The sequence below is a fragment of the Enhydra lutris genome, unplaced genomic scaffold (genome assembly GCF_002288905.1).
Source record: "Enhydra lutris kenyoni isolate GAN:26980312 unplaced genomic scaffold, ASM228890v2 scaffoldscaffold7, whole genome shotgun sequence".
Classification (NCBI taxonomy): domain Eukaryota; kingdom Metazoa; phylum Chordata; class Mammalia; order Carnivora; family Mustelidae; genus Enhydra; species Enhydra lutris.
In genome coordinates this window covers 43,960,758-43,974,007 of record NW_019154091.1, presented here as the reverse complement: position 1 = coordinate 43,974,007, position 13,250 = coordinate 43,960,758, and the positions used below count along the sequence as shown (strand labels likewise).

General features: G+C 37.0%; 1 protein-coding gene across 1 annotated transcript in view; it reads right to left on the bottom strand.

Annotated features, from left to right (window-relative positions):
- Positions 1-13,021, bottom strand: part of LOC111142030 (60S ribosomal protein L21-like) — a 14,837-nt gene extending 1,816 nt beyond the window's left edge. Inside the window, exons 1-2 of the mRNA XM_022494951.1 lie at positions 12,474-13,021; positions 720-762 (exon numbers count right to left, since the gene is read on the bottom strand). Coding sequence (XP_022350659.1) covers positions 720-762; positions 12,474-12,987 — 557 coding nt within the window. The 5' untranslated portion in view covers positions 12,988-13,021. The remainder of the gene's footprint in view (positions 1-719; positions 763-12,473) is intronic.
- Between the last annotated feature and the right edge of the window lie 229 nt (positions 13,022-13,250).

Sequence of the window (13,250 nt, the reverse complement as noted above, 5' to 3'; positions counted from 1 at the left end):
GACTTTCCCACAACACACACACACACACACACACACACACACACACACACACACACACACAAAGATTCTCAAGGTGAGACCTGCCAGAAATGGGCAGGGGTGGGAGCAAGGGCACACAGCTGCAAGCCTGGCGGGCCAGAGCCCTTCTCCTATGGTACCTTCTGCTCAAGGCCGTGGGATCCCTAGAAGTCAGAGCTGGGGAGGAGCAGGAGTGCCCACGAAGACACAATCGTGACAAATGTAGAGCGTATTTTTTTTCTAATTGAGAATCTAGACACATGTAACTTCTATTATACCTCCACATTTTTTTTTCTGTGTTTGTTATATTATTGTCTGTAATTTTCTTTAATAAAGGTTTTCCACGTGTAGCTTCGGGCTATATAAGATGGAATCTTTTCCTAGTTTTTTGGGTGGGATTCAATTTTAAATGAGGTCATCCACCAAATAGCATTATCACCTACTAACAAGGCTTAAATGGATAGAGGTCACTTTGATAAGGAAATGTACTAAAAGATTTTGTATTAACATACCAAAGAGTTTTTCTTTTAGTTAGTTTTTTTAAGATTTTATCTATTTATTCATGAGAGTCAGAGAGAGAGAAAGAGAGTGAGAGTGGCAGAGGCAGAGAGAAGCATCTTAGTTTTCACGAATGGAGAATATAAGGAGGTATCTGACACCTTACAATTGAGATATGATGACTGCCTGAATAGCTAACTTACTTTTCCCGTATTGTATCATGCTGGGCTACAAAGACTTTTCGAACTATTGATTTTAACCAAAATTACTTTTATTATGCATAAATTACAGAAAACCCTAATATGAGTGTCCTTCTTTGGAGTTCAAAAAGCAGATCGATACTTAGCTCAGCTACCCAGAAGTTCAGAGAAACATATATACATATATTTAATTCTGATCTCTTGTTTTTACATATTAAAAATAGGACCTCTGCTTTCAGGGAATACATATGTGACATCACTATTATAGAGCATTATAGAGACAAAGTTTTAAAAAATGTATATAGCATTTACAATACAATACTCCTAACTTGTGTAAGGAAAAAGTTTAACTAAATACAGAAAAAGTAAAGAATATTTTGCTATTTTCTTGTCTCTCTAGACACCTGGAATGTGCATATCAAATTTTGTTACAAAAAATGTTATTTTAGTGAAAAATTCCTCCACAAGAAGGACACACACACACACACACACACACACACATTTTAAAGAGCAACAAACAAAAAAAAGGTAAGCCTGAGCCAATTTCAGTCTCTCTTATTTCAAGCAATATTTAATGCAAAAATAATTTCAGTATAGTAAGATATTGTGAGCAATGTCTGTTATTCACTGTATAGGATTCAGTCACATAGTGTCAGTTCTTTTTTTTTTTTTTAAAGATTTTATTTATGTATTTGACAGACAGAGATCACAAGTAGGCAGAGAAGCAGGCAGAGAGAGAGGAGGAAGCAGGCTCTGCTGAGTAGAGAGCCCGATGCAGGGCTTGATCCCAGAACCCTGGGATCATGACCTGAGCCAAAGGCAGAGGCTTTAACCCACTGAGCCACCCAGGCACCCCCATAGTGTCGGTTCTATATCCTTTCTTTATTTGCTGTTACATAATAGCCCCAACACTTAAAAACAGTGTGATCTTAAAAAAAAAATGGTTTTAAAGCAACTTCATTTTGGAGATTTATTGCTGTTGTGATAATCACATCCTCATAGTCGAAGCCCCATTTGAATGCCGCAATATATCGATATATCTGCAGCATGAAAGGTAAATAAGCTTGCTCAGCATGGTTTCTACTCCCTTGTGGTCTTCCTTATGTACTACCTTGTAGCAGGCGTTCTGGGTGTAATTTAGGTTGTACTGATCATGTGTGCTCAGGTAAGTCTTGAATTTGGAGCTAATCTAAGGGGAGAGAAGGGCCCCACCATGAATAGGGCTGGTGGAGCAGAGCCTGGAACCTCTTCATGCTTGCATCACAGCAGGCGCTACGTTCCCCAAACCAAGAGGTGAAGTGGTCGTTCTGGGATCTCCTGATTCCAGCTCACATTTTGTGATCACGAAGTCATAATTGAGGGGAGCAGTGTCCATCTTTCATTTCCTGATTTTTGTCATGGGCCATTTAGTGGTCATTTCTATGGTGTGATTCTTGAATTATTCAAGGGTGCCCAAACACTGATCTGGTAGCACTGTATTCCTTTTAAGTAACATTTTGCATGAAATAGCTAGAGCACTTTCTGTTAGCTATAACTGGACCCCGACTGACACTGTTTTCACAAAAATGACCCAGTGATAAAATGAGAAAACCTTAGAATTTCTGAAGACTTTTCAAAAATTACGTATTAGAAGAATATGAGAGAGAGAGAGAGAGAGAGATTCCCAATATACTGTATCTGGACTAGAGTAGAACAAAAGAATAGATCTGAGACTACTCAAAGGCAAGGCTAATTAAGCTTTGGTGGCCTATTTTTAATCACCCCAGAAAGGCAAATTCTCTGCCCACTTCCTATGTTTTAAAACATGTTATGAAAAAAACCTCCATGATTTTCTTCTCTACAAAAGAAGGAGACTATTGTTCTAAACAATAGTTCTCTGTGGGGGTATTTTGGTTGCTGTATATTGGTTGGTTTGTTAATTTGTTTTTAATGTTTGTAGGAGTGCCTGGGTGGCTCAGATGGTTAAGCTCTGACCCTTGATTTTGGTTCTGGTCATGATCTCAGGGTTGTAGGATCAAGCCCCACATGGGGTCGTGCCCTGGGCCTGGAGCCTGCTTGGGGTTGTCTCTTTCCCTCTGCCCCCTCCCCCCCACTCTCTCTGTCTCCCTCCCTCCCTCTCTGAAAAACAAAAACAAATGTTTGCAAAAGTATGACTTTAAAGTTAATATTCTTCATCTGAACACTGTAGATTTGCAAATTCCTTCAGGTGGTCTGATGCTCTGAAATTAAATGCAAAAAGTTGTGTATGTAAATATGGAAAGCTTTCAAGTGAGTGATCTATGTAGGTGATCTCCAGATTTTCAAAAGGTTCCATCATCCAACAGCCAAGAAACAAAAGGAATCCTATGGGCCATACATGAAAATCATTCCTTTTACATTATAGTTACACTCCTATATGCATGAAAAAATTCCTATGTTTGTGTGATACTGATTTCAATTTTTATAACTTTGCATAAAGAGTTCAGGATAGTTCTTTGTTTATCAGTACCATATTTGAAATAAAGAAAAAAAAGTCATTGGTTTATTCAAATGGAAGTTTGTCTTAATATTAGGGTAACTTATAGAATTATTTTCTATGATCTACAATAACAAATTATAATATTTTTATTAATTGCCCAAATAAATCAGTCACTATATGATTGCATAACATGGGTGAATCTCTTTATATTGAATACATATTATGGGATTCCATTCAGGTAAGGCCCAAAAGGAGGGGGGAAAAAAAACAAACTAAACTATAATGTTTCTTTTGGAATGAAGAGAGTTGTTCAAGGGATTCGAGGGGGGCGGTGGGTGTTCCCTGGCATCAATAATGCTCTATATGTTTACCTACTTGTTGATTATGTGGCTGTGTTCTCTTTTTTTTTTTTTTAAAGATTTTATTTATTTATTTGACAGAGAGAGCGTGGGATGGGGGAGGATCAGAGGGAGAAGCAGACTCCCCACTGAGCAGGGAGCCCAATGTGGGACTTGATCCCGGGACTCCAGGATCATGACCTGAGCCAAAGGCAGTCGCTTAACCGACTGAGCCACCCAGGCCCCCGTGGCTGTGTTCTCTTGATGATGATTAATTACACTGCAAACTAATGATATATACATTCCTTGTGCTTTACTTCAATGCAAAGTATTTTGCAAATTCCTAAATAAGAAGTTCATTTCCTGTTCAAGAGCTCCAAAAATTTCACCAAACACTATGTTTGTACTAACTACCTGGTCAAGTTTTATGGCTTCCCTGCACTTTCACCGTGTTTTCCCTTCTGCCTTAAACTGCTCTAATATTCTGCAAGGCATTGTCATTGACCTTTAATCACTTTTGAGGTCACACCCAGTATTCTAAGGTAAGAGGTCCCTTAATATAGTTCCTCTGGACATTAGCTTAAGGAAGCCTGTGGGCTTGCTTGTGAACCATGTGGAAAGTAAGAGGTAACCATGTTCTCATTTGATCTTTCATTTATTTGATCTTTTATTTACTGTATTTGTCATTTGATCTTTCATTTATTCAGTATCATCCTCTTTCTTTCTAAGACTCCAAAAAATTCTATGAGGTAGATGTTATACTTTTCTCCTTAGTATTTTATTGTCATAAATCCTAGAGACAGGAAGAGACCTACCTAAGAAATTTTAGTCTGACATCTTCTACTCCCTTATAGACTGAGTATGCAAAATTAGAATTTCAGATGCTTCTTCTTTCTAGAGATCCATACCTACATTTGAGAAAAGCTGTTACATGATAAAATGATATATATTCTTAGAATGATAACACGTCTAAAAAGCTAAATTCCTGTGTTGAAAAATAGTACTTAGACTACACATCCTTTTTGCTGGCATTAATGACTTTTTTTATAAATCTTTTAAATTAATGTTACATACAAACAACTATTATTTCAAAACAGGATTGAAAGAAATACACCTATCTAGGTACAATAAGACCTCTTTTGTTTGTTTAGTTTAAGATTTTATATATATATATATATATTTTTTTTTTTTTTTTTGATGGTCTATATTTGAGAGAGAGAAAGAGAGAGCATGCACAATAGAGAGCGCACAAGCAGTGGGGAGGGGCATAAGGAGCCAGAAGCAGGATCCCCCCTGAGCAGGGAGCCCTCTGCAGGGCTCAATCCCAGGACCCTGAGATTAGGACTTGAGCGGAAGACACTTAACCGACTGAGCCACCCAGGGCCTATAAGACCCCTTTAAAATACATACCTAGAAATAATCATAAAATCTTCAACTACAGCTTAACCTACTATAAGGGTTTTTTCTTTTTTCCCTAAGATGATAGCAATATAATTGAAACTGTATTTGAATACAGAGGATCTTATCTGTAGGAACTACCAATATAATTATACCAAAATCTTGACAAGTAAGTGCTCTCCCTTTATCTTCTACCCATTGCAACCACACTAGCTACTCTTTTTACATTATCAACTGATGAATGACATGAGCTACCTTTTCCTATCATTACTAATCAAAATAATTAGCAATCCCAAGTAAATTCTAAGGCACATCATTCCTTTTTATGAAAATGTGATTTTGATTTCAAGTTAATATGGGGAACCCTGCAACCCATAACTGACTTTTGAATACTTGGAAGTCACACTGATGCATTTAAAGTTCCAAGAAGTTTTTCAGAAATAACACTTAATTGACTTTCATCAAGCATCTTAAAAATGTATCTGCCATAGAAATCTTGTTTCGTGTAACATTAATATCCTACTTATGGGCTCTGCAGAATACACTTGGAATAACTAATAGAGATCACTAAAAGATCACTACTTACTTCTGCTATTTCCCCAACACTGTATCATGGGTGCAAGGTTCAGACTTCATGCCGTTGTCTATATCCTCATGTGGCTTTCTTGATCTTGTTTTTTCTTTCACTTTAAGGCAAAGAAGAAAGTCCCACCTTTTATAGTATGTGTGAAAGTCTTGCATAAATCTTCCCCCTGCACCGTAATATCCAATTTCTCTGATAACTAATATTTATGATGTTGAAATAAGAGTTTCTCCCTATTAATTTTACAACGTAGACAAATGCATACCTTAGAAATTTTTCTAGTTTTCTCTTCTGTTTATATTTTGATGGGAATTCCTCCTTCCTCCAGGTACACATCTAAGCTTTCCAATGTATATTTATGTATGAACATTATAGAACTAAGGTATTCTTTTTGAAATATTTACACTTTTATTTACATTTCTTCTAGTGGTGAATAGAAAAATGATAGAATATGTGGGCAACTATTTACATACCAGTTAGAAAGAGCAGAAGGCAATAGAATTAGGGAGAAAAATATAAGTTATTCAAAGTACTCTAAATAAAACAATGACCTTCCCTGCCCAATCCAAGGGAATTTATTCACATTATTTTGTGTGTTCATGTAACAATCATGCAAATGGCACTCCCTAGACTTGTCAGTGTGTTGGAAAGAGTCATAATCTTTCAAAGGTAATATTATACTAAGTATAATCATAATAATTCACAGGAAATAGTCATAATCTTTTGGGATAGTGTCAAAGAAGAATTTCATAGAGCAGAGTGGTTAAGACTATGTACCCAAATCTTGGTTCTGAGAGTTATCGGTTGGTAGACCTGCTCTCTCTGCTTTACTTTTCTGATCTGAAAATGATAATAATAAGGGTATTTAAATAATTTAATGCTAAGAAAAGAACTTGATATAATGCATATTGCTTTTACAGTTCCAAATACTTTCTGTAGTTACTGATGCTTAGTACATATTTGGAATTGTGAGATGACTTGAAAGCCAATATTTATTCACTAGAACAACAAATACAAGGTGCTTACAATGTGTTTTGTAAAGTTCTGAGAATTTATTTTTTTATTTTTTTAAAGATTTTATTTACTTATTTGGCAGAGAGAGATCACAAGTAGGCAGAGAGGCAGGCAGTGGGGTGGGGAAGCAGACTCCCTGCTGAGCAGAGAGTCTGATATGGGGCTCGATCCCTGAGATCATGACCTGAGCCAAAGGCAGAGGTCCAACCCACTGAGCCACCCAGGCACCCCAAGTTGTGAGAATTTAAAACACCACTCTGATCACGGTGCCAACATTTCTGCTCACAGACAGTTCACACACTAGTTGGGAGTAGATAGACAATACATAATCTGAATGGGATGACAGAGTTAAGACCCAAATGACAAAATAGTGTCCACCATCTGAAAATGTGAGAAAACAACAACTTTAAAGAATATCTGATGTCATAATGGAAAGATAGAAAAAGAGATTATGTGGGCAAGTATTTAACTGCTTCTAGTCAGAGAAAGCAGAAAACAATTAACGGGTGTATTTGAGAATCAGGAAGTCCAGTGGAGCTGGGCACTAATGCACTTAATGGAATGACATCATTAGTGAATAGAACAGACATGATTCTACCTTTGTGGATGTCATCGACTGCTACAATATTAGCACTTTAATTTTAGGGACTTTCATTTGCTTGAAAGAATCTCAAATGAAGCTAATGCATTGGCCTGTGGAGTATTAAATGAAAGGGTTAAAATATGGTCTGGAAGGGGAAAATTAATACAGGGGATGTTTGTGACATTTAATTTCTTCAAATGTGTTTTCTCATCTGCAAGATGGGGATAGTCACAATTGTCCTGCTTACTTCTCAGGGTTATTGGGAGGATTGAATCTAATGGTATATCAAGAACATTTCACAAAATAGAAAATGGTAAGCCACTGGAAGTTATTGTTACAAATGCCTCATTTTTTTCTATAAGGTAGTTTTACTACCTCATCTCTTTCTAGTCTATTACTATGTCATTGAGGCCTATTCCATTACACTTTTTAAAATTAAAAGCAATCCCTCGCAGTCTCCTTCTACCTTACATGATTTTTCTATTTTTTCCATAGCGTTTATACAAATTACCTTTAACAGAACATAGTGAAGGTAGAAATTTTTGTCTATATCATCCTCCATATCTAGAACAGGTGTGGCAAGAAGCCAGTAGTCAATAAATATTCGTTGTAAGAATGAATCATCACTAACTTCATTGTAAGATTCTTTTTTTTTTTTTTTTTTTTGCATCGTTTGTTAACATATGTTAAAAGAGACAAGGAAGGGGCGCCTGGGTGGCTCAGTGGGTTAAATCCTCTGCCTTCGGCTTGGGTCATGATCCCAGGGTCCTGGGATAGAGCCCCCGCATTGGGCTCTCCTCTCTCTCTGCCTGCCTCTCTGCCTACTTGTGATTTAAAAAAAAAAAAAAAAAAATCTTAAAAAAAAAAAAGAGACGAGGAAGACAGAGTTAATCTCAAGGTCAAAAGCAGACAAGGCAGAGAGGAAAGAGGAATGGCCCAGGGAACACTCTTCCCTTGATTCTCTTTACAGGCTATCAGAGCACTTTGCTGGATCTCCTCTCTCTGTCAATTAAACATAATTGTAACTTTTTACCCTACTTTACCAACCCTTAAGGGGATACAGCTGATAGGGAGTATGAAGATGCTTTGAAATTCCCCAGCTCATACAAATATAAGGACTACTGCCATAAATAAAGATAACTAAGCTAAAATAAAAAGTAGATGCCTAGATATCTGTGCTGTGCGGGAGTCTCTGTCTTTAGTAATTCTCTGCTTAACCTAAGTTAGCCTCAGCACAATTTCACTTCATATGTTGCTTAAGAGAAAAACAAAACTACTTCCTAATTGAAATGTGATCTTATTTTAAGTTGTTTATCATATATTGTATTTCAACCCTAATGATTGGATTTTACTCCTTTAATCAAGATAGTATATTAAAAGAATGAGTAGGTGTGTGTTTTTTTTTTTTAATGCTAAGCAAATTATACTAGAAACTAGTTTGTAATTTGTGATTGTGCATGATTCTGATAGTGAAGAAATTTCATTACAGGTAGGTTGAAAAACCAGAATGCATGTGCATTTGCATGTCTGGATGCAGGTAAATAAATAGTAAAGCTCATTGATAACAGAGGCCATTATAATTTGAATAAGTTATATTCTCTCTAGGAGAGATAAAGGGTAATGAAAGACAATTCGGAGCGAGTTTGTTATTACTTCATCAAATACCTCAGCCTCAAGCTGATAAAACTCACTTGTATGGTTCCCTTGAGACGTTGACGACAACGATGCTGACAACCATTTGTAGTGATTTCTAAAATCATTAATATCACCATTAAATGAGTTTGTGATGTAGTGGAACACAGGGTAAAGCCAGAGGTGAAACGACTACATACACTTCCATAAAACCATAAGTGAGTTATGAGGGATGATAAAATGAATTGTATTCAGCCTGGACAAATGCAATGAGAAGATAATTTCCCAATGAAACTAACAATGGGCCTTAATGGAATATTAGTTATGTTACTTATAAAAACTCAGACTTACATAGGAACGTAATTTGCTTAAATCTTATTAGCCCAGTTTTGAAGTAAGTACTTTTGCAAACACTAATTATGTTGACCGTTTATAGATTATGCTGATATTTATTTTTTATTGTTCCTTAATCTATCAATTCATTGTGTATAATCTTTCCTGACTAGAGATCCATATAGAGTCATTTTGGAAATAGATGACTGACTGCAAATATGACAGAAAGGGTCATTTTGCATTTTGTTTTGTTTGTTTTAATGTAGTGGCTGGTTAATAAGAGGGTAGGTTTCATTAATACACCATTCATTTGGGTATGACATAAGATATACCATTTTTCAGGCAAATTATAACTTTAAATTAATAAATATCTAACCAATAATTTTAAATAAATAAATTAATAATAAATTAATAAATATTTTAAATTAATAAACTAACAGTGACAAAACATCCTACTTTTAAGCAGATATCTAAGATTAGACATACTAGCTTGAATCTAACATCCAGATATCACTTTGAAAGTTGTTCTTACTTTAAATTTCCAACTACTATTCAGTAATTTTTGAACCTTACTTACTTACTCAATACTTACTGTCATGATAGCTTTTAGCTCTTAATTTCTTCTGTGCTATTACCTGTGACTGTAATTTAATAAAGCACATCACCTTGCAGTGAGGATTTTTAGGTGAGGAGCAGAATACTAAGTTTCTGAAATATATGAGGGTTGTTGAAGGAAAAATTCAGAAGGATATCTGTAAGATAAAATATTCTTCCAGAAGATGAATTTTTATTGGCATAATTTATTTCATTAAAAAAATTCAGTCACATTTGACAATAAGTAGAACTGTTTACCTTCTTACATATGAGTACATAAAATAAAAGAATATTCTGGCTATCTTATAAAGCATAAAGACCTGATCACATAGCAACCAACACTTATTTTGTCATCTCATTTTGAAATTTTACTTTTCTGTTGCTCTCATTGCGTGTAAAAAAAAATGAAATGGGGGTGCCTGGGTGGCTCAGTGGGTTAAAGCCTCTGCCTTCAGCTCAGGTCATGATCTCGGGGTCATGGGATCGAGTCCCGCATCGGGCTCTCTGCTCAGCGGGGAGCCTGCTTCCTACTCTCTCTCTCTCTCTCTCTCTGCCTGCCTCTTTGCCTGCTTGTGATTTCTGTCTGTCAAATAAATAAAATCTTAAAAAAAAAAAACAATTACTAAAAAAAAAAAAAAAATGAAATGACAGGGGCTCTAGCAAAACCCTCGGCCTCTGCTTCGACTGCTCACAGAATTTGCTGCCTGTGAATTCACAAGCTCATCTGTTAAGTTTGGCACTTGACAGTTTACTTTTTTGGGTAAATTTTTTTTAAAGACTTATTTATTTACTTATTCATTTATTCAGAACATGTCAGAGGAACAGAGGGAGAGGGAGAGAATCTCCAGCAGACACCCTGCTGAGTGGAGAGCCTGACAGGGGGCTGGATCTCAGGACACTGAGATCATGACCCTGATTCATGAGGGGAGGTCATGACCTGAGCTGAAGTCAAGAGTTGGAGGCTTCATCCACTGAGCCACACAGGCACCCCATTTATTTTAGCGAAAGTGAACCGCAGTGAGCGAGCACTCATTTATTTTTTCTTACCTCTGCCTGCTTCTTTCCTTGTCATTCTTCCAGCTTCTGTGGTCAGAAACAGCTTTGCAATCATCTATTTGTCAGTTTTATTCACAGATGCTCTCTTCATTGTTCCCTGTCCCAGCAGGGAGTCCTCGATTTTGTTATTTTGTTTCTACCTGTGTTTTAGTCGATTACCTATTGTATCATCAGCTCATTTATCTTGCTATCAATCTTTCGCCTCAATAATGAATTGTTTACCAGATTCCTGCTCGGATTTGCTGGCTCTGACACCTGACTCACAGGGCAGCTCACACCAGGACGCTACTGCCGAACTGGGCAGCCTGTCCCAGTGCCCCACATCTGTCCTGTCCAAACAGGCTCCTGATTATTCTGTGCTTCTTTCTAGGATCACTCTTCACAGTGCTGATATTAACGTTGCCTGATATTTGTGTCTAAGAAACTTTGCCAGTTACCTTACAATTATTGCCACACACATTAAGATCCATTTTATGCTATTCCGTCATTAAAGCACACATCCTAGAGTTTTCTCCATTTCTACGCCTTCCCTTAGTTGCCTTTAGTCTTCTGAATCACAGTTAGTATCTAATGGTTTCCTCCTTGTTTTTCTCCATCAGTCAAACTTGATGGTTATTTTACTTCCTAAACACTTCTTGAAATGATTTCTTCTCTACGACCCTGTTTACCATCACTACCATTCAGGTCTGTATCATTTCTCACTTGGCTTGTTTTGGGGGCTCTATACTAGTTTTTATGGCCTTAATCTCACTCCCTTGGATGTCATCTTCCAGCCAGGTGCCGGATTAGTCTTTCTAAATGGTTTATTGACCTTATCAATATTTATGAACATCTTTCAAAGCCTCCTAACTATTTGCAATAAAAAAAAATCAGGAGATAGTCTTAAATTACAGTGACCTTAGAATTTACTGTCCAAAGTGGGGCACATACGAGTTAAGGGGAATGCTATTTCTAGTTGTGTCAGCACAACTGGCAAAAACCTGGTAGATGGAAATATGTGGTTACCCAGGTTAAGATCCTTTCCATGGTCTGGTATCTGCGACTTCTGTTTCAATCTCAACTTTTCTGATCCTGATCTCAAAATTTAAGTTCTGTATCTGCCTTTACTAGTTTATAACCCAAAGTGGTCTTTCATGCTGTCCCATCTGTTTGGACTGCTCCCCTCCACTCATCCTCTGCTTGGTTCATGCCTAATTCTTTCTTAACACGGAATTTAGGAGTCACCTACTGTAGGAAGCTTTCCTTGACTCCCTTAGGATATGGCTTCAAATAATAACATCTATTTGGGCTTATTATATTGCTGTTTAAATATTTTTCTCGTCTGTCTTCTTTGCTAAACTTTGAGATCTCTATCTCCCAAAGGGAAGAGACTGTTTTTCATTTCTGCAAACTTAGAATAACACTTAGTAGTTGTAGCACTTATGGATTTGTATGTAATAATTATACAGGCATATTTTGTTTTATTGTGCTTTGCTCTATTGTGCATCTCAGATATTGCATTTTTTACATATTGAAGGTTTGTAACAACCCTGTGTGAAGCAAATCAACTGACACCATTTTTCCAACAGCCTTGGCTCACTTTGAGTCTCTGTGTCACATTTTTCAAAGTTTTCATTATTATATTTGATTGGTTGCAATCTCATGATAAAACTTAAACGATGAGGTGTTGCTTCTTATGGACAAACAAAGAAAGTGGTTTGTTGAGTTGGAATCTACTCCTGGTGAAGCTGCTGTGAAGATTGTTGAAAGGATTTTTTTTTTCTTTTACAGTCTTGAGGTCTTTTATTTTCTTTATATTTATATGCCATGAATTCATAGGGAATGGGTTCCAGCAGTTCGGGCTCCTTTTCATTGGTTCTCATGAAATGTGCTTCTTTGGGTGGAGCAGGCTGACGCTTCAGTTGAACCCAAGTACCTTTCTCTTTGGCTTCCTTCTTTTTCTGATCATTTTCCTTTACATGCTTCAGGAAGCTATCTCGGCTCTTTGAATGTTTAATATGCTCAATGCGTACATTAATTCTCTTGGCAAGAATCTTGCCCTCAACTTGTTTGTTTACAACAATGCCAACAGCATGCTGGGTAACATTGTAGACTCTTCCAGTTTTGCCATGGTAACATTTGTGGGGCATTCCCTTTTGAACAGTGCCCATTCCCTTGATGTCCACAGTATCACCTTTCTTGTAGATTCGCATGTATGTGGCCAAAGGAACAACTCCATGTTTTCTAAAAGACCTAGCGAACATGTAACGGGTACCTCTCCTCTTTCCCTTTGTGTTGGTCATTTTGGCAAATTACTGGAAGATGGCGGTTCTGGCCGAAAGGGCTGTTGAAAGGATTTTTTTTTTTTTTTTTTTAAGATTTTTTTTATTTCTGGAAGTAGGCAGAGAGGAAGGCAGAGAGAGGAGGAAGCAGGCTCCCTGCTGAGCAGAGATCCCGATGTGGGACTCAATCCCAGGACCCTGAGATCATGACCTGAGCTGAAGGCAGAGGCTTTAACCCACTGAGCCACCCAGGTGCCCTGTTGAAAGGATTTTTGAAAGGGTTT